The 20,170-nt window shown below is 39.1% G+C and overlaps 1 protein-coding gene across 1 annotated transcript in view; it reads left to right on the top strand.

Annotated features, from left to right (window-relative positions):
- The first annotated feature begins 272 nt into the window (after nt 1–272).
- The window catches only part of THOP1 (thimet oligopeptidase 1), a 51,842-nt gene continuing 31,944 nt past the window's right edge, over nt 273–20,170 (top strand). Inside the window, exons 1-4 of the mRNA XM_051972215.1 lie at nt 273–551; nt 6,257–6,460; nt 7,845–7,993; nt 16,343–16,450. Coding sequence (XP_051828175.1) covers nt 536–551; nt 6,257–6,460; nt 7,845–7,993; nt 16,343–16,450 — 477 coding nt within the window. The 5' untranslated portion in view covers nt 273–535. The remainder of the gene's footprint in view (nt 552–6,256; nt 6,461–7,844; nt 7,994–16,342; nt 16,451–20,170) is intronic.

Genomic DNA, 20,170 nt, shown 5'->3' with positions numbered 1-20,170 from the left:
GGGGGGAGGATGTACGGAGAGAAGGGAAGGCTTCCCGGAGGAGGTGATGTTTGAGTTTGGCTTTTAAAGACAGATAGGGCTTATCGATGAGCTTCGAGGGGCTTGCCCTGCCTGCGCCTCAGTTTTCTGACGTGTAAAATGAAATGACTATTCCTATTCTCAAATCCTGGGTCAGGCCGGAAGCGAGGAAGAAGGATGCGCAACGAGGTTTCCATAGGAACCGGCGCGCGCTTGGCACCCGTAGGCGACCTCTAGACCACCTCCACCACTTATCGGTTTGGGAGCTAGAAGACCCACCAAAGACCCAGTCCTCCAGGATCCTAGACGGCTCCAGGCGGAAGCAGGAGGCGGGCTCTTTGTCCCTCTACCCCCTCGCCTCTATGGTTCCGCCGAGCTCCCAAAATTCCCCGGGCGGCTGGTCTATTTCTCTAGTCCGCGGAGGAGGAGCCTTCGAAGCAGCATTCGTCGGTCGGAGCGCCACCTGCACGTCCAGTACCGCCGCAGCCCGGGCCCCGCCGCCGCCGCCGCCGCCGCCATGGCGCCCCCCACAGGTACCACCCTGCGTTCTCTCTTGGCCGAAGGCCGCTGTCCACGCCGCTCCCGCCGCGGCGTTCCCTCCTGCGGGGGAAGGAGCAGAGCGGCCTCGCGGACCAGGATTGGGAGCCGGCTCCTGGAATACTGCTCCCCAGACCACCCCCTCCAACTCAAGGACCACGAGCCGAAGCCCCCTTGTAGTTCTGGCTTCTGAAAGCCCCGATCCCGCAATATAATTCCCCCCTCAAATCCCCGCTTCCGCCAAGGGACCACCCCCTAGAGTCCCCTTGTAGTTCTGACTGCAGGGAGCTCCGATCCTGGAATATGGGCCCTCCCCCTCCCCGAGACTACCTCCTCTACCAAGGGACCACCCCCTAGAGTCCCCTTGTAGTTCTGGTTGCAGGGAGCTCCGATCCTGGAATATGGGCCCTCCCCCTCCCCAAGACTACCTCCTCTACCAAGGGACCACCCCCTAGAGTCCCCTTGTAGTTCTGACTGCAGGGAGCTCCGATCCTGGAATATGGGCCCTCCCCCTCCCCAAGACTACCTCCTCTACCAAGGGACCACCCGCTAGAGCCCCCTTGTAGTTCTGGTTGCAGGGAGCCCCGGGCCTGGAATATAGCCCCTCAGACCACCCCCTTTCTAACCTGGCCATGAGCCAGGGCCTCCTTGTAGTCCTAGGTACAGAAAGCTTGAGTCTTGGAATATAGCTCCTCTGACCATCCATGAGCCAAGGACCTCTGGGTGTAGGGAATCGGATCTACTCCCTTCTGCTCTAAGGACCACCACCAGGGCCACCTTCGGGCCCTGGGGTAGTAGACCAGAACTGTAGGTTTATGCACAGAAGGTCTGGATTCTGTCACTTATCCCCCGTGGGACAAATCATTTCTCTGGTCCTCATTTTCTTCCTCTGTAAAGTAGGAGAAAGAGGCAATATGGTCTAATGCTAAAAACATTGGATTTGGAGTCAGAGGTCCTGGGTTCAAATCCTTTCTTTTTCATTTACTATGTGATCTTGCCTGGTACTTAAGCTCTTTAGGCCTAAGTTTCCTTGTTTGTAGACAGATGGCTGGCCTAGATGTCCCCCTTGTAATACCCTTTTAAACCTAAAACTGTGTTATAGACCTGCTTGGTCTCTTGAGATAATTTTCAATTACAAAGCTAAGATATGATTCTGCTGGATCTTCTCATCTATACCGCTAATCCCAAAAGATCATAGTTTTAGAATTGGAAGAAGTCTCATAGGTCATCTAGTACAATCCTTTCATCTTACAGATGAAGAAACAGGTTAAACTAAGCATTTTGATAAGTTAGTCAACAAATATTAAGCACTAAGTGTCAAGCTCTGTGCCAAGCACTTTAGAAAAAAAAGAAAGGCAAAATTACCTCCTTTCCCTCCAGGAGCTCACCTAAAAGGTAGACAACATGCAAAGAATTGTATTATAAGATGTGCTTCTATATTTATCTGCCTATCTATTGTTTATCTAGCTGATATAAATGAAAATAATTTCCAAGGGAAGTCACCAACAGTTTGGGGGTCATAGGGTAATTAAGAAAGAAGTGATAGAATCTATATTTGACCTCAAGTTCTCTGAACTCTGGATCACCTACTCTTCTCAGGAAGCCTAAGGCTCTGCACCCCATTTCTCCACTCTGGGTCTTCTCAGAAGGCACTATGCCTTCTAATCCTGACTACCAGACATGATTTGGCCTCTGGAAACAGAAGCCTAAATCTTCAGATTTAGCAGAAGCAGATCTTCCATGTCCCACTTGTTCTTCTAGAGGTCTTTCCATTGGTCCCTCTCTTTTTCAGTTGATAGACCCTTTCAGGAAAAGGTAGGGTTGCTCATTCTGTTCTATACTGATATCTATACTAAATACCTGTGTCCTCTCAGGAGAAACTGGAGCTGTCTGCTCAATCAGATTTCCCTTTTCCAAATGTAGGTCTTGTCAGGTTATTGGGAAGCCATATTACCACCCCCTCCCCAGTAAAGCCTAAGAGTGCTTATTTCACTAGATCCACACTTTTTAAAAAATATATTTTATTTTGTTTTATTTAATAATAACTTTATATTGACAGAATCCATGCCAGGGTAATTTTTTTTTCAACATTATTCCTTGCACTCGTTTCTGTTCCGATTTTTCCCCTCCCTCCCTCCACCCCCTCCCCTAGATGGCAAGCAGTCCTATATATGTTAGATATGTTGCAGTATATCCTAGATACAATATATGTGTGCAGAACCGAACAGTTCTCTTGTTGCACAGGGAGAATTGGATTCAGAAGGTAAAAATAACCCGGGAAGAAAAACAAAAATGCAAATAGTTCACATTCGTTTCCCAGTGTTCTTTCTTTAAGTGTAGCTGCTTCTGTCCATCATTTATCCATTGAAACTCAGTTAGGTCTTTTTGTCAAAGAAATCCACTTCCATCAGAATACATCCTCATACAATATCGTTGTCGAAGTGTATAATGTAGATCCACACTTTCTACTTTATGTACTAGACTTGGGTGGAGCTATTTCCTTGGTTACCTGGGCTCTCATGTGAGTCTGGGGCTCTGAGTCCTTCCAAACTCCTCCATCTTGCCCCAGTGTTTAAGTGCAAAAGTTGGGGCTTCTCATTCTGTTAGATAACATCCTTCTATGCAGAACTACTGAGCTTGGACTCAGGCACCAGAAAGACAGGGTACAATGAATAAAAAGATGGAAAAATCCTTGTTTTGAAAAACTTAGATTTCAATAGAACTAATAAAATATGTACACAAATGATGATAGAGGTAGTGAAATGTAGAGAAGTCCAGAGTATTATGGGAAATTTGAGAAGGATGAAATTACTTTTGTTTGGAAAGGTCAAAGAAGAGGTGGTGGCTGGTATGAAAAAAATAGATGATCCATTCCAGGAAAGTGTGAGTAAAGTAAAGAGAAAAGAGTAAAATGGAAGAACAGGGAGTGGAGAAGTCCAATTTGGCTTATATTTTGACATGCAAGATAGAGTTGGAAAGTTAGGTTGCAGCCATATTGTCAAGGACCTTCAAGGTCCAGAGAAACAATTATGTACTTACTTTATTTTGTTATTGTTAAATCATGTCCAACTCTATTTGGGGTTTTCTTGGCAAAAATACTGGAATGGTTTACCATTTCCTTCTACAGCTCATTTTACAGAGGAGTAACAGGTAAACAGGGTATAGGGATTTATTTAGAGTCATCTAACTATTAAGTGCCTGAGGCTGGATTTGAACATAGGAAAATAAATCTTGCTGCTCTGGATCTGGCACTCTTATCAACTGTGCCTTCTAGCTGTTCTAATTTTATTCTTTAGACAGCTTCAATATTGAAGGGTTTTGAGACATTAATCTAGGTAATGAGGATGTAAACTAGGATGATGGTAATGGGAATGAAAGGAGGAAATAAAGAATATCAACAATCTTGGGAAGATTCATGAAGTGAGGTAAAGAAAGCAGAACCAACAACATACATTACAATTATACCAATGTAAATAAAAACTACAGGAAATGACTACAAAACTTAAGCCAAATTGACCCACACCTAACATCCTATACCAAAATAAGGTCAAAATGGGTTCATAATTTAGAAATAAAAAGTGATATTATAAGTAAATTAAAACAGAGGATAGTTTACCTCTCAGACCTATGGAGAAGGAAAGAATTTGTGACCAAAGAAGAACTAGAGAACATTATGAAATACAGAATGGGATGTAAAAAGTTTTTGTACAAAGTGCAGTGCAGACAAGATTAGAAGGGAAATAGTAAACTGGGAAAAAAAAATTTATCTCCAAGAGGCCTCATTTCTAAAATACATAGAGAATTGACTTAAATTTATAAGAATATAAGCCATTCTCTAATTGATGAAAAATGGTCAAAGGATAGGAACAGATAATTTTCAGATGAAGAAATTAAAACCATTTCTAATATGAAAAATGCTCTAAATAACTATTAGAGAAATGCAAATTGAGACAACTCTGAACTACCTTTCAGAATGGCTTAGATGACAGAAAAAGATAATGATGAATGTTGAGGGGGATGTGGGAAAACTGAGACACTAATTCATTGTCAGTGGAGTGGTGAACTGAACCAACCATTCTGGAGAGCAATATGGAATTATGACTAAAGGGCTTCCAAATTGTGCATACCCTTTGATTCAGCAATGTCTCTACTGAGCTTATGTCCAAAAGAGATCATTAAAAAAGGGAAAGAGCCCACATGTGTAAAAATATTTGAGCAGCTCTTTTTGTAGTGGCAAGAAGCTGGAAACTGAGTGGATGTCCATCAGTTGGAAAATGACTGAATAAGTTATGGTCTGTGAATTATTAATCTAAAAAAAAAACAAAAAACAAAAAGGGCTGGAGAGATTTACATAACTGATGCAAAGGGAAGAAAACATTGTACACAGTAACAAGAAGATTATGTGATGATCACTTCTGATAGATGTGGTTCTCTTTTCAACAGCAAAGTAATTCAGGCCAATTCCAATGGTCTTGTGATAGAGAGAGCCATCTGCACCCAGAGAGAGGAGTGTAGGAACTAAGTGTAGATTCCCCCTTAGTATTCTCTTTTTTTTGTTGTTTGTTTACATTTTGTTTTCTTTCTCATTTTTTCCCTTTTTGATCTGATTTTTCTTGTGCAATGTGATAATTGTGGAAATATATATAGAACTACACATGTTTAACATATATTGGATTGCTTGTTGTCTATGGGAAGAGGTGGAAGGAAGGGAGGGAGAAAAAAATTTGCAGCACAAGATTTTGCAAGGGTGAATTTTGAAAACTGTTTCTGCATATGTTTTGAAAATAAAAAGCTTTAAATTTTTTAAAAAATAATAATTTTAAAAAAGAAACAAAACTCGTTGCTACCATTGTATCAAAATAAAATGTATCCTTTTTGTTGTTGTGAAACTACAAAGTAGAAAGAAATGAATACCGTTAGTTAGAGTCACTACTGATAGTTTGTTCGGGATTATCTGTTACATCAAAATAAAACCTATCCCCTCTCATTTTTTCCCTTCCTTCCCGCTTCCTTCCTCCTCCTTTTTCTCCTCCCCCTTTAAGAAGGGGGCAAATAAGAGCAGAAAGCAATGTAATACAAATGGAAATGTCTGGACGTGGTATTTGATTAGCTGAAGAGAAAAGGACTTTGATTCAGTGAACATTTATTTAGTGTCTATGTTGAGCACTATACTCAGTGCCAGAAAAGATACAAAAAGGAATGATGTCTCTACCCTCATGGGCATTGTAGTCTCAAAGGGGCCCAGTAAGAAAGATATAAACAAGTTTAAATAAAAGTTAGAATGAAGAGGACAGAGTGTTATGAGAACATATAAGGAAGAACACACTTCTAATTGGGTACATTTTTTCTCTTCCATCTCTTTAGCTAGCTTGGCCTTATCTTCCCTTGTATTCCCAATGCCTAGTTAGTACTTTGAAGTTTGATTAATGTGTTATAAATGTTTGATGGTATTTTATCTCTTAGACTATTTTGTACATTGTGGAGGAAGTTGATGCAGAAAGAAATATGAAATTTGTTTCTTTCACTTCCAGAGAAATAGTTTGCACCTCACTTTCCCTCCCTATAGCCTAAGGAAAGGTGAGCCTTGGTCTTCTAAGAGGCTGCAAGGTTGGATTTGGGTGACCTTGTTGGGTGTAGGCAAACATGAGCTTAGCCATTTCACCAATCTACATGACTTGTTTTTCACTGTCTTGTTGTGCAGGAGATGTCCTGGATAATGTGTCTCCATGTTCTGTGACAAACTGCTTACGGTGGGACTTGACAGCAGGGCAGATTGAAAATCTTACCAATGAACTCATTGAAAAAACCAAGCGTGTATATGATCAAGTGGGATTACAGGAGTTTGAAGACGTATCCTATGAGAGTACTCTCAAGGCATTGGCTGATGTAGAAGTGGAATACACAGGTAAACTCCAGGCCGTGACCCTGTTGGTGATTGGCTCTTATCCAATGCAAACTAGTTGAACACAGTTCAAAGATCTAGCTCATCAGTTAGCTGAGCGCCAGGAAAGTGGAAACAGTTTGAATTACAGACTTACACCTAAGAATCAACTCAGGTTACAGCCTTGAAACTGAATCCTTTTTCACCTCTCTAAGTCTACCTATTTATGATGTGTTAGGAAATTGTTACCAGTTTCTCTTGCCAAAACATTTCTTGTTTTCTTTGTCACCTTCCACCCTTGCCCAATTACTTAATAACATAAATTGGGTAATAAGGGTGTGGAATACCCCATGCTATTAGTTCCCCCACCCATCTGTCTCTCCATCTGTCTCTCCCCATAAAAAATATTGATATCCTTTGTTTTTAACATCACCTTCACTTCCATATATGTCCTACTTCCCCTTTCCCACATACTGGCTCTTCTCTTACTCTGCTTGTAAATGCTTTTGTTTAGGGACTAATGATAACCCTTAAACCCAAGGTGGAAAATGTTATGACAACATCTGGCAGCTCTGGTTTATTCTGTTGAATCACATGGTCCCAGGACTGAAAGGGATCATAAATCTGTTTAATTCAGCCACTACCTAAAACGAGAATTCCCCCAACCAAATAGAGAAGAAGTGGCATCTTATGCTGGAAAGATGGTTGGACAGGAAATGAGAAGTCTCAGATTTGAATTCCAACCTTACTATTTTCTATCTGTGTGTCCTTATATATAAAATGAAAGGGTTGAACCAGTACTTTCCCAGCACTAAATTCCAGTAGTCTATTGGTCATTTAACCTTTGCCTGAACCCCTTCTTGCATTCCATTTTTGAGGTAGACAAGTTAGCTTACTGCTCCCATCTGTGATATTTCTTTGCCTGGGATGCTTCCCCTTTCTACCCACCACTTCTTAGAGGTCCTCCCTTTCTTGAGAGCTTGGCTTAATTGCCAATACCTATGAAAGGCCTTTGCTGGTTTATATCCTGGAGATGTCACCACAGTAGTCACATGACTACGCAGTGGGCCAGCTCCCTCGGGAGGCTCAAGGTCCAGAGCAGATCTGTTTGTATAGTAGGTTCTTCCTCACTGGAGTCTTGTGCCAATGAGATCCCAGGTCTCCCTCTCCTTCGATGTTTAGCATTTTCTTCTTTCTCTGCTGCACTTTTGCTACTGGACTTTACATTTTTCTGATTTGTAAAAATCATCATTTAGTAAGACCAGTCCTGTCTGCTTCAGGGCTGTTGGGAAAATCAGGTGAGGCTCTCATTTATTTTGTGACTCACAGAGGAGGATTTTAAATTGGTGTTTGTTGCTTGATCACTTGTCCAATCTAACCTATTTTTTCCTACTTGACCTTTTTTCAGTTCAGAGAAACATTCTGGATTTCCCACAGCATGTCTCCCCCTCCAAAGATATCCGAACAGCCAGTACTGAAGCTGACAAAAAGCTCTCTGAGTTTGATGTTGAGATGAGCATGAGGCAGGATGTATACCAGAGGATTGTTTGGCTGCAAGTGAGTACCAGAGGGGGAAGTACTTCTCTTGTAGTTTACTGTTGCCTTAGGTTTTATGCCTTCATTTCTTCCCCTCCTAAAATCATCTCACCCTTCTAGAAACAAAGAGGAACTTGTAAACAAAGTAGATCGACACAACTGTATTGGATTGCATAGAACCTATTGTAGATCCAGAGTTGGGAAAGATGGGCTTCAGAACAGTCACTCAGAACTCTCCTCCCCCCTCCCTCCCACTCTCCTTTTCTCCTTCCCTCCCTCTTTCCCTCCCTCCCCTTTCTTTTTTAGAGGCAATTGGAATTAAGTGACCTGCCTGCAAGTATTAAGTGTCTGAGGCTAGATTTGAACTCAGGTCTTTCTGACTCCAGAGCTGATACTCTATCCAATGTGCCATTTAGCTGCCTCAATTAACTGCTTTCTTAGATTTCTTAATAGCTTATTAGCTTGGTTTTGCTTTCTTCACTATGCATCGCTTCCTATAAGACTTTCCAGGTTTCTCTCAATTATTCATATTTGGTGTAGTTCCTAATCCATCCCAGTCCTAGACCATGATTTTTCTTCAGCCATTCTCGCAGGGAAGAGAACTGCTCATTGATCCATCCAAGGAAGGTACAGTTAGTACTCAGACTTACTGAGGTAACATTTCCCTTCAGCTAAAAAAAAAATTATTCTCAACTTAAACACCAAGTCAAATAGGCATTTCCAGATTTCTGGTAGCATGGGAGAAGAGAATAGTAAACTGGGATAAGGATGAAATGTGTACAGCTGGCTAGTCCTTTTAATTATATAATGAATTTAACATGTAACTTTAAAAGCTGTCCTTGTCTGTAGCTAATTCCTTTTGCTTTCTGCTCATTTCTGTACATTAAAAAAAAATGCTTCAGTTACCCTTCTCTCTCTTTTTAAATGACATTACTATGTCCACTGCTCACTTTTAATCTATCCCCTTCCAAAAAAACCTTTGTTACAAACCTGCAAAGTCAAGCAAAATAAATTCCCACATTGGCTATGTCTGAAAACTTATGCCCTATTCTGCCTTTTGAGTCTATTGTCTTTCTGCCATGGGTAATGTGGGAGATGTGTTTCATCAGTGAGCCTCTGCTAAACTGGTTGGTCATTGTATTTTTCAGAGTTCTTAAGTCATGCAAAGTTCTTTTTCTTTGCAGTATTGTTGTTATTGCATAAGCTGTTCTTCAGCAGTTCACAGAAGTCTTCCCAGGTTTCCCTGAACCTGTCCTTTTTGTTATGTTTTACATAGACTTACCATTTGTTGCCCCAGGGAAGAAAACAGCTAACTGGTCCATTCAGAAAGGACAGAGCTGGTATAGGAACTTAATGGAGAAACAGTCAAATTTTCCCTTCAATTCTCCCATCACCATAAAGTCTGTGTTTGCTCATGGAGGGAAATAAGGAGGAGAGAGTTGTGAACTGACTTAGCAGCAACACAAACCAGCTCCCCAGACTCCAGGATAGATCCAAGGCATTTGCGTCATGGGAACAGCTCATTTGGGTGAAGCATTCTAGTTAAAACAGCCCTGTGAAGAAGGGGTACGTCTTCTCATCCTCATTCGCCAGCTTGGATTGGGACTTTTCCCACAATCACAAAGTGGTAGAGCTGGCCCCCTTCCACACCTTCTGATTCTGTCCCTCCTATTTGTCAGCTGCACCACACATTTGTGCTTTTCAGAATTCAGAATTCAGAATTACTTTCATGTTAGCCATTGTAGGCAGCAGTGGTGATTGCCACCTTTTGCAGATGGAGAAAAAGACACAGGGATGTGATGACTTAGGATGGATGCCATGTCCATTGTTGGCCTCCTCTCCTTGTCCATGTTCTACTCTACATCTATTTGTTTGATCTCCGTAATGACCCTTTGAGGTAGGTACATTTAGGATCATTTTATGAGGAAACTAAGTCTGACTGGTTTCAGGAAAATGTTGTACACCTAGTAAATATCTGAGGCAAGATTTGAACTTAGGTTTTCTGATGCTGAGATGAGTGCTTTAACCACAATACTGTGATACCTAATGTGATCTTCATCGACCTGAGAAGAAATCTAAATGTTCAGTAAGGTCAGTGGATAGGAAATGGGCCTTCAACTGCCCTGTCTTTCTTTCTGAGACCTAAGAGGATGATTGTCCCTACTTCTCAACCATTATGGAGAGTAAAGAAATTATCCATTGACTTGCCTTGAGTGTGTGGTGTTTCTATTTCTGCCATAGCTTAATAGCTATTACTGGTGTCCCCATTGTGAGCTGAGCTTCTTCTGGGAAGAGAAAGTGAAAGGCCTAGAACTACACCTCTCTACCCACGGTTGTTAGGGAGGAGGAAAAGTCCTAAAGGAGACTGAAGCAAGGTTTCAATGGAGAGAGAAGTTTTGGAGTAAAGGAAGAGAAGAAAGACTTGAAGTGTATGCAAATAGAAGAGGTTTATCTAGAGGAGGGTAGGAAAAGGGTACCTGAAGAATCAGCACTTAAAAACAGGTTTGATATTTTCTCTCTTGCTAAAGGAGAAGAATCTGGCTATTTTGAAAAGGAAGAAGCTGCTAGTCTTCCAAGAATGATATAGTAGAGCTCCAGAGAGGAGGAGATCCATCAGGAAGAGCTAGAGTTGTTAGTGATTCTCTGCTTAGAAGGCAGGAAAAATTTACACAAACTGATGCTGAGTGAAACAAGCAGAACCAGGAATAGAGTGTATACAATAACAGCAAGAATGTGTGATGATTAACTATGAAAGACTTGGTTCCTCTTAGTGGGTCAGTGATCCAAAGCAATCCCAATAGACTTTGGACAGAAAGTGCCATCTGCATCCAGAGAAAGAGATTGAATGGAGATGGAAGAAACCTGGGAAGACTTATATGAATTGTTGAAGAACAGCTTATGCAATAATAATAATATAGCAACAATATAAATCAATACATGCTAGATTCACTTCTTTTTTTCTGTTTGTTTGTTTTTTAATCTCTCCCGTGGTTTTTCCCTTTTGCTCGGATTTTTCTCTCCCAACATGATTTATAAAGCAATGTGCACCAAGATAAATAAGTAAATAGCTACAGGGGAAAAATTAAATTAAAAAAAAAAAAAAAGAAGAAGTACTGAGGCAGGTTTTTGCCAGCCTGATCACAAAGGAGGTCTATTGCAATACTGCAGGATGTATTCAAAGCACAACAGGACTTCTTAGGACTTAAAACAGATTGCCTCACTTCTGGTGATTCACATGGTCACAAATGACTACCAGAAGAAATCTAACTAGATTGCCAATGGCTATGAAATACTTGGGCAAGAAACTGAAGACCATAAGGATGCAAGCTATATTTTCTTTACTTTGCCTGTTGAACACAAGAGATGGCGATGAAAAAAATTAATTTGGAAAGTGAATTGTTCATTAAGAAAGTGGCAGCTGAGAATGTGATTTGGCTTTCTGGATCATGGCTTACAATATAGAATTAGATGAGAATGTATTTTGTCAGTTCTCAAAAGAAAAATTACAAACTATTACTAGTCTTATGAGCGAATACTCCAAGTCACTAACAAGGGAAATTCAAATCAAAACAATCCTAAGCTTGATTTCAGATCCAAAATGCCGACAGAGATAACCAAAGATGAACGTAGTTATAGCTAAAATGTCAATACCATTTAACCTTGATTCATTTCATTAATCTTTTATTCCATTGCTAGATCTATTTCCCAAGGATGTCATTGCTAAAAAGAAGAGCTTCATATCCACTTAAATATTTATAGAACTGTTTTCTGTGGTAGCAAATAACTAGAAAAAAATTGATGTCTATCAACTTGGGAAAGGCTAAACAAATGTGAATGTATTGGAATATTACTGAGCAATAAAAATTACTATGACAAATGTAGAGAAGTATAGAACGACATTATGTGAAGGGATGCTAAGTGAGGGGAGCAAAGTCAAGAAAACTATGTATGGTGACTATAGCAACTTAGCAGTTGAAAATTAATGTTTCAGAATTACAAAAAAACAAGTTTGGCCCAGACAAAAGAGATGCCTTTCTGTTGTATTTCTGGAGCATTTTCAAAATGTAACCAAATCCTCTCAGGACTTAAAATGCATAGCACTTACTTCTGCTGATTATATTAAAGACCTTTATCCTTGTCTACTCCTTCCCCCCATTTTTTTTTGCTCATGGGTATGGAACATTATATTTATTGTCAGATTTTGGGGGATGTATTGATTAATTTTTTTTTCTTTAAAAAAAATTCTTTGTTAGGGCAGCTAGATGGCACAGTGGATAGAATACTGGCCCTGAAGTGAACTCCTGAGTTCAAATCCAGCCTCAGACATCTAGCACTTACTAGTTGTATGACTTTGCAAGTCACTTAACCCCAATTGCCTCACCCCCCCCAAAAAAAAAAAATTTTTTTTTTTCCCTTGGTTATAAAGAATGGCTTTCTGGAAAGTATTGAAAGAGGGATACAGAAGAAGAAGTGGTAAATGATACAATGAAACAAAATATATTAATAAAATTTTACTTTAAGAAAACAATGTTAGATTATTGCAAATCTAATTTTAAAAAACTTTAAACAAAAATATGTCTATCTTCCAAGTTAGATATTATAGAGAGAAACTACAAAGAAGGTTGAAGAAGTAGCATTTGGTACATCTGCAAGTGCCCAAGAAACAAAACCCAAGGAAAGTAATATTAGTAGTGTGACTCATACATCTATGTACAGATGTCCAAAGAGGACAGGCTGGGTTATGCTGAGAGGGCCAGGTTTGATCTCCTGGTTATCACCAAGATTTGGTGTGACTGGATTATACCTCTGGATAGGTATGCTTTATTAAAAAGAAATAGAATAGATAAGATGGTAGGAACATTATATATTAAAAGGGTATAGTTATAGGACAAAATCTAGGAACCAGTGAGGGAGAGCATTTTGGAAAGTATTTGGATAAGTGATTTTATTCTTTGGAGTATACTACAGATTATCTGGCCAGAAGGAGGAAGTAGATGAGGAGATTGGGAAACAGCTAACAAATTTGGCATAGAAGTATGATATAGCAGTGCTAGAGGATATAAGTCATCAAGACACATGCTGAAGTTCTCTGCCAAAAGTAAAGCACCTACTAATTGCTTAACTGCTGTAGTCATACTTTATCTTTTAAAAGACAGATGAACTAAAAGGGGGAGTTCTGGGTTTGAGTATCACAAATGACGGACCTGGTTTGGTGGGGGAATGATGAAACCCTTCTAGTTCCTAATTGACCTAGAGTTCGTGATAGAGTAGAAGAAAGCTGGGTATAGTTTGAAATGCATCCTAGATTTTAGGAAAGCAGATTTCAAAGAATTTGGGTAAAAGATTAGTAAAATCCCTTGGATTAAAATGCTCAAGGGAAAACCACTCTGAAGGGAAAGGAAATACACAAAAATAAAAATTTGAAGCTACAGAGGAATATAATTCCAATGGGATTTATCATAAAAGACCAATGTCTATGCACAAGAGAACTCACCAGTCTAGATAGAATCAAAGCTTAGTAATTGAACATGGTAGAGTCATAGAAAGATAATTGAGGAATAAGAAAAGCAAAAAAGTTTCCTTTTGTTTTGCTATTTTGGGAGACAAAGGAGGCTTAAAGGGGAGAGGAAAGCTTTATTTTTGTTTGGTGGGATGGTGGTAGCTGACAATTAGAAGGGAGTTTTTATCCAGGCTATGTTAAGTGATAATAAGAGAGCACCTTGATGCCATTGATGAATTCAAATTGTAAATTATGTCCTTGGGTACTAAAAGAACTGGAGGCTATAAGAGCTGAGTTCTCAGTGATGCTTGAAAGATCACAAAAGGTGGGAAGTGTTAGCATATGCCTGTAAAGGAGACTGAGGCTCATGGATCATTCAAACCTGGAAGTTGTCAGTTGTAGTAAGTCTAAAGCTGATTGTCTTCTCGAAGTCTGGCACCAATATGATAAACTATGAGAGCAGGAGGCCACCAGGCTCCCTAAGGAAGGGAAGGCTTCCCTTAGAACACCTAAGGAAAGGTGAACCAGCTCACTTTGAAAACAATAGATCCAAACTTTCATGATGAGCAACAATAGCATTTAACTTGCCCCCAAGGGCTGCTGCAATTCCAGGTTGGGTGAGATAAAGAAACCCAATCTGAAAGGCCTTCAAGTGGGAGGAGAAAAGATCATCATGGAATAAAACACCACAGGATTGGAGAAGAGCAATTTTATTCCTTATTTTCATAAAGAGGAATGAGAACAGAGTCTCCATATATTAGGCTCTTAGCTTGACTTTGATGCCTGTGAAGATTCTAGAACAATTATTAAAAATATGGTTGGCAAGTCTATAATAATAAAAGAGAGGCAATATGACTTCATCAAGAATAGGTTATACCAGACTAACCTCATTTCCTTTTTTGATTGATAGATGAGAATGCTGTGAGTATAATTTACCTAGATTTCAGCAAAGCTGTTTTCTTTTTTTTTTTTTTTTCAGCAAACTTTTAATAAAAGCATGTCATACCATATGGTGAAGATGGAGAGAGATGGATTAAACAGGCATATAATTAAATGGATTAAACAGGGATATAATTAGATGGAACTTTTTGGAGTCTAAAAATAATTATCTGGAGAGTGGGAGATCTTTGGGAGTGTTTTGTGGATCTGTGTTTGGCCCTGTGTTGCTTAATTTTATCAGTGATTTGAATTAAAAACCGAAGTTCTTTGAATTGTGGGCAACACACAGGTGAGATAAATAACTAACAAAGCAAGTGACAGAATCAGGATCCAAGAGGATCTTGGTAGCTAATGCATCAAGCTGGAACTAATAAGAGGAAATTCAATAGGGATAAATGTTAAGTGTTGAGCTTACATAAAGAAAATCAGCTTTACAAGTATAATATGGGAAAGAGATGAATAGGCAGTTCTAAGAATCAGGAATGCCTTGGGGGAGCTAAAAAACACTATTCCTTTTTGGACCTCATTAAGAAAGTTCTTTTAAGAGATACAATGGCAATAGTCTCACTGTACTCAGCTGTTGTCAGATCTCATCAGAAATATTGTGTTCGGTTTTGGGCATCATGCTTTAAGAGGGACATTAGATGGAAAGTGTCCTGAGAATGACAAACTGGATGAATAAGTTCATACCACAGGAGGATTGGTTGAATGAACTAGAGAAAATGAGTCTCAGGGAAACATGATAACCGATCCCTGATATTTGAAGGATTGTCATGTGGGGTAAGGGTTAGTATTGTTCTCTTGGCCTTAGGGAACAGAACTAGAAACAAATGGGAGAAGTTGCAAAGAGCCAAATTTCATTTTGATTTTGGAAAAAACAGCTGTTTAAAAAATGGATCATTGATTAGGGTCTTGGTAGTCATTTGTCGAGTATGGTCTAGTAAGATTTCCTTTTGTCTGTGCGTTGAATGAAAAGCTTTTACCTAGCTGCTGAGGTCCACTTCATCTGTTCTGTGATTCTAGCCATATTATTTTAAGAGCAACCTAAGAAATGAGAACACTGGAGTCACTATCTAAGGACTGGATGAAAGAACTAAAGCTATTTAACCTAGAAAAGAGAAACCTGGGGGACCCCCGATTGCTGTATTCTGACATGCAATGTCATGGGCAATAGACATGTTCTGCTTATCTTCAGGACTTAGGATCTTAAAGTACAGAATTTACAGAAAAGCGAATTTCAGCCAGGATGAGAGAAAATGTAACCATTATAGCTGTTCCCACATGGAATAAGCAGCCCTGAGGAGACAGTACACTTCTTGCCACTGAAGTGTAAAGATTTTTTGACTAACTGGGATGTTACAAAATGATTTATGCTTCAGGTATGAGTTTCACTAAGATGACCTTTTTTTCCCTTCAATTTTTAAATATTTTTATTTAAAGTTTTGAGTTCCAAATTCTATTCCTCCCTCCCTCTTCTTTCCCCTCCCTGAGATGGTAAGCAATCAGATATAGGTTATATATGTGCAATTGTGTAAAACTTTTCCATATTTGAATAAAAGAAAAAGTGAAAAATAGCATGATTCAGTTTGTATTCAATCAATATCAGTTCTCTCTCTGGAGACAGGTAGCATGTTTCACGTTGAGTTCTTTGGGATTGTCTTGGGTCATTGTATTGCTAAGTCATTCACAGTTCTTTATCGAGCAATATTGCTATTGCTGTGTGTATAATGTCTCTAGATAATATTTGAGGTCTTTTCCAGTTCCAGAATTTTATGAAGTCATTTCCCTTCTGAGGCTTATTTTCCTCCTCTGTAAAGTCAAAGGTGTTAGACTCAATGAGACCCTAAGATCCCTCCCAGCTCTAATGTTTTATAATTTTGAAGTACTGTCCTTTGAAGGGATCTTTAAACTTGGTTTTCTTATTTTCCTAGGAGAAAGTTTCGGTAGACTCATTAAGGCCAGAAGCCAAGAGATACCTGGATCGGTTAGTTAAGCTGGGAAAGCGGAATGGACTGCACCTCCCAGAAGAAACCCAAGAAGTAAGAACTCTCAATGTGTGTTCACACAGGTACAAGCTGTGGCCAAATTGAAATTGTCATATTATTGGGATAGCCTCATGAAGAATCCATGAGGTTCAATGACATGGGCTTCCTCCCTCTCTTCTTTACTGTGCACATAAATTGGTAGCCCCTTGAAGTCTCATACATTAATGTTTTATGACTAGGTGCCTTGGTGGTGACCATTCTGCTGTCTCAAGAAGCCCTTCTCATGGGAAACCTTTTCTCTTCTCTACCAATTACTCCCTTTATCATTTGGGGCAAATCTCTTCCTCATTCGGAACCTCAAGTGATCTCAAAGGTCTCTTTCAGCTTTAGAGGCACTGTTTTATCTGAGAAATAACTGGGGGTTTGACAGTCTGCCTTTTTCCCCCACTTTTAAGAAACATGCCAGAGGAAGGAAACTGAATTTAAAAAATTAATGTATTCATCCACATCAACATTTTCCTTATATTTGTTTCTTTTCATTGAAGGACTGGCGTGGAATGTCAGAATAAAGTCTTATGAGTTGGGAAGTACACTTTGAATATGGCGATTGAGGCCATTAAGTATGGCCTGTATTCCATCTACAATATGATATAACAACTGATCATTCAATCTTTGCTTAAAGACTTCTAGGGAAGGAAAACCTTTTGTTTTTGCTATTTCGGGGGGAAATGTTTTTATTGACGTTTTTAAAAAGCACTGGAACTTCCCAGTAACCCTCATAGAATCCTCTGTTCTGACAATTAAGCAAAACAGAAAAGAAGAGCCCTCTGAAGTTAAGAATGGTCATTGCATTGATCTGGATTCCTAGGTGTTTTATTGTTGTTTATCTTTGCATTACTGTGCCTATTTTATTCTGCTAAGTTTCATTTAAATCTTCCCAAGTCTCTCTGAAGTAACAATATTCTGTTATATTTATATTCTGCAGTTTATCTAGCCATTCTCAGTTCTATGGTACCTGCTTTGTTTTCAGTTCTCTTGGGTTGTAAAATATGTTGCAATAAATGTTTTTGGGAACCCATTATCCTTCAAGAAAGCCCATCTTATGTTATGAATTGTCAGGAAAATTTCCCTGAAATCCTCTAATTCTGCTTTTCTGTTAATTCTTCCCATTGTACTTGGTTCTCTCCTGTAGGGATAAGTGGAAATCTTCTAATCTTTTTTAGTCAAGGCAGCCTTTAGCTATCATGTTCCTCCAAGTCTTTTTTTTTTCTTCAGATGAAATGTCCCCAGTTCTTTCTGTTAATCCTAATGTGGCAAGATTTTGAAAGTTCTTTATCATCCTGCTTGCCTTTCTTGGAATTTCTCCAACTGGTTAATATCCTTCCTAAATATGGAGTCCAGAATTGAACATAGAAATAAACCAATCAGGGTAGAATATCTTGCCACTATCAACTCCTTAGTTTTAGACAGCTTGCTTTATTTTTTTTTTTTTCCCCTTTCCAGTGGCTTCATTAGCTTTTTTTTTTTTTTTTTGACTCCTGGAACACACCCTTGACTCACTCTGAGCTTGTTGTCTTTATAACTATAACACTGGTCTTTTTCAGATGAGCTTCTCTGTAGACTTGGGGTATAGATATCTAATGGCATTTATTTTTTAAAAATTATAACTTTTTATTGACAGAACCCATGCCTGGGTAATTTTTTTTTTTACAACATTATCCCTTGCACTCATTTCTGTTCCGACTTTTCCCCTCCCTTTCTCCCTCCCCTCCCCCAGATGGCAGGCAGTCTTATACATGTTAAATAGGTTACAGTATATCCTAGATACAATATACGTGTGCAGAACCGAATAGTTCTCTTGTTGCACAGGAAGAATTGGGTTCAAAAGGTAAAAATAACCCAGGAAGAAAGACAAAAATGAAAACAGTTTACATTCATTTCCCAGTGTTCTTTCTTTGGGTGTAGCTGCTTCTGTCTATCATTGATTGATTGAAACTAAGTTAGATCTCTTTGTCGAAGAAATCCACTTCCTTCAGAATACATCCTCATACATTATCATTGTTGAAGTATATAATGATCTCCTGGTTCTGCTCGTTTCACTCAGCATCAATTCATATAAGTCTCTCCAGGCCTTTCTGAAATCATCCTGTTGGTCATTTCTTACCAAACAGTATGTTCTGTAGGAAATGACCAGCAGGATGATTTCAGAAAGGCCTGGAGAGACTTACATGAACTGATGCTGAGTGAAACGAGCAGGGCCGGGAGATCATTATATACTTCAACAATGATACTGTATGATGATCAATTCTGATGGACCTGGCCATCTTCAGCAATTAGATGAACCAAATCAGTTCCAATGGCGCACTAATGAATGGAGCACTAATGAACTGAACCAGCTACACCCCCTGAAAGAACTCTGGGAGATGACTAAGAACCATTACATTGAATTCCCAGTCCCTATATTTTTGCCTGCTTGCATTTTGGATTTCCTTCATAGGCTAATTGTATAATATTTCAGAATCCAATTCTTTTTGTACAGCAAAATAACGGTTTGGTCATGTATATTTATTGTGTATCTAATTTATACTTTAATATATTTAACATCTACTGGTCATCCTGCCATCTAGGGGAGGGGGTGGGGAAAAGGAGGGGAAAAATTGGAACAAAAGGTTTGCCAATTGTTAATGCTGTAATATTACCCATACTTGTAAATAAAAAGCTATTAAAAAAAGAAAAGAAAAAAAAAACAATAATATTCCATGACATTCATATACCACAATTTACCCAACCATTCTCCATGATGGGCATCCACTCAGTTTCCAGTTTCTAGCCACTACAAACAGGGCTGCCACAAACATTTTGGCACATACAGTTCCCTTTCCCTTCTTTAGTATCTCTTTGGAGTATAAGCCCAGTAGTATTGTGGCATTTATTTAATCAAGTGTAAGACTATATACTTATGCCCATTAAATGTCATAGTTTTATAGAGCTTTGCATAATTTCTGAAGACCAACACTCAAGCAGGAAGTCCTAAATTTAAGTTCTTTTTTCTAATACTGGCTCTGTCTCCCCAGGCAAATTACTTAACCTCTCACTGTTCCAGGTAACTTTTACAATGCCAGATTGCAGGTTAGGTGCTGTTCTACCCTGACAGAAAGAATTTCCACACCCAGGAGTTCCTTATACTAAGAAAATCACAAGCCCACAAAATCACAAACAAAATCATTCCTGTATTTTATCTTATTAAATTCAACGAAATAATGTAACTATTCAAACCCCTTAGAATTCTGCATTCTGCTGTACAATGAGGTAACTGACTTTCCAGCTTTGTATCACTTGTGGATATTTAATACATATACCTGGTGAACCTACAACCCCCATCCTTAGTGAAAATTCAGAAAAATACAACACCAAATGCCCTGAGGCTCCCCCCTTGAAGCCATATTCCAGGTTAACATTGAGCCATTAGTCCATTCATCTCATTCTTAAGTCTTATCATCTGTCTCATGTCATTTTATCTCATTTGTAGGGAGAGCATGAGATTTTATTGAATGCTTTATTTACTAGAATCTAGGTGAATTGTATCCATAAAATGTCTAATAACCCTAACATAAAAAGGAAGAGAGGTTAGTTTGAGATGACCTGTTCTTATTAAGGCCTACTGGTTCTTTCTTTTCTTAGATATTCATTAACTATCCTTTTAGAAAAACCTTTCAGAATTTTCCTAATAATTGAAGTCAAACTTATTAGTTGTTAGTTTGCAGGATTTTTTTT

The sequence above is a fragment of the Antechinus flavipes genome, chromosome 1, assembly GCF_016432865.1.
Source record: "Antechinus flavipes isolate AdamAnt ecotype Samford, QLD, Australia chromosome 1, AdamAnt_v2, whole genome shotgun sequence".
NCBI classification, from domain to species: domain Eukaryota; kingdom Metazoa; phylum Chordata; class Mammalia; order Dasyuromorphia; family Dasyuridae; genus Antechinus; species Antechinus flavipes.
This window is presented reverse-complemented; position numbering and strand designations above follow the sequence as displayed.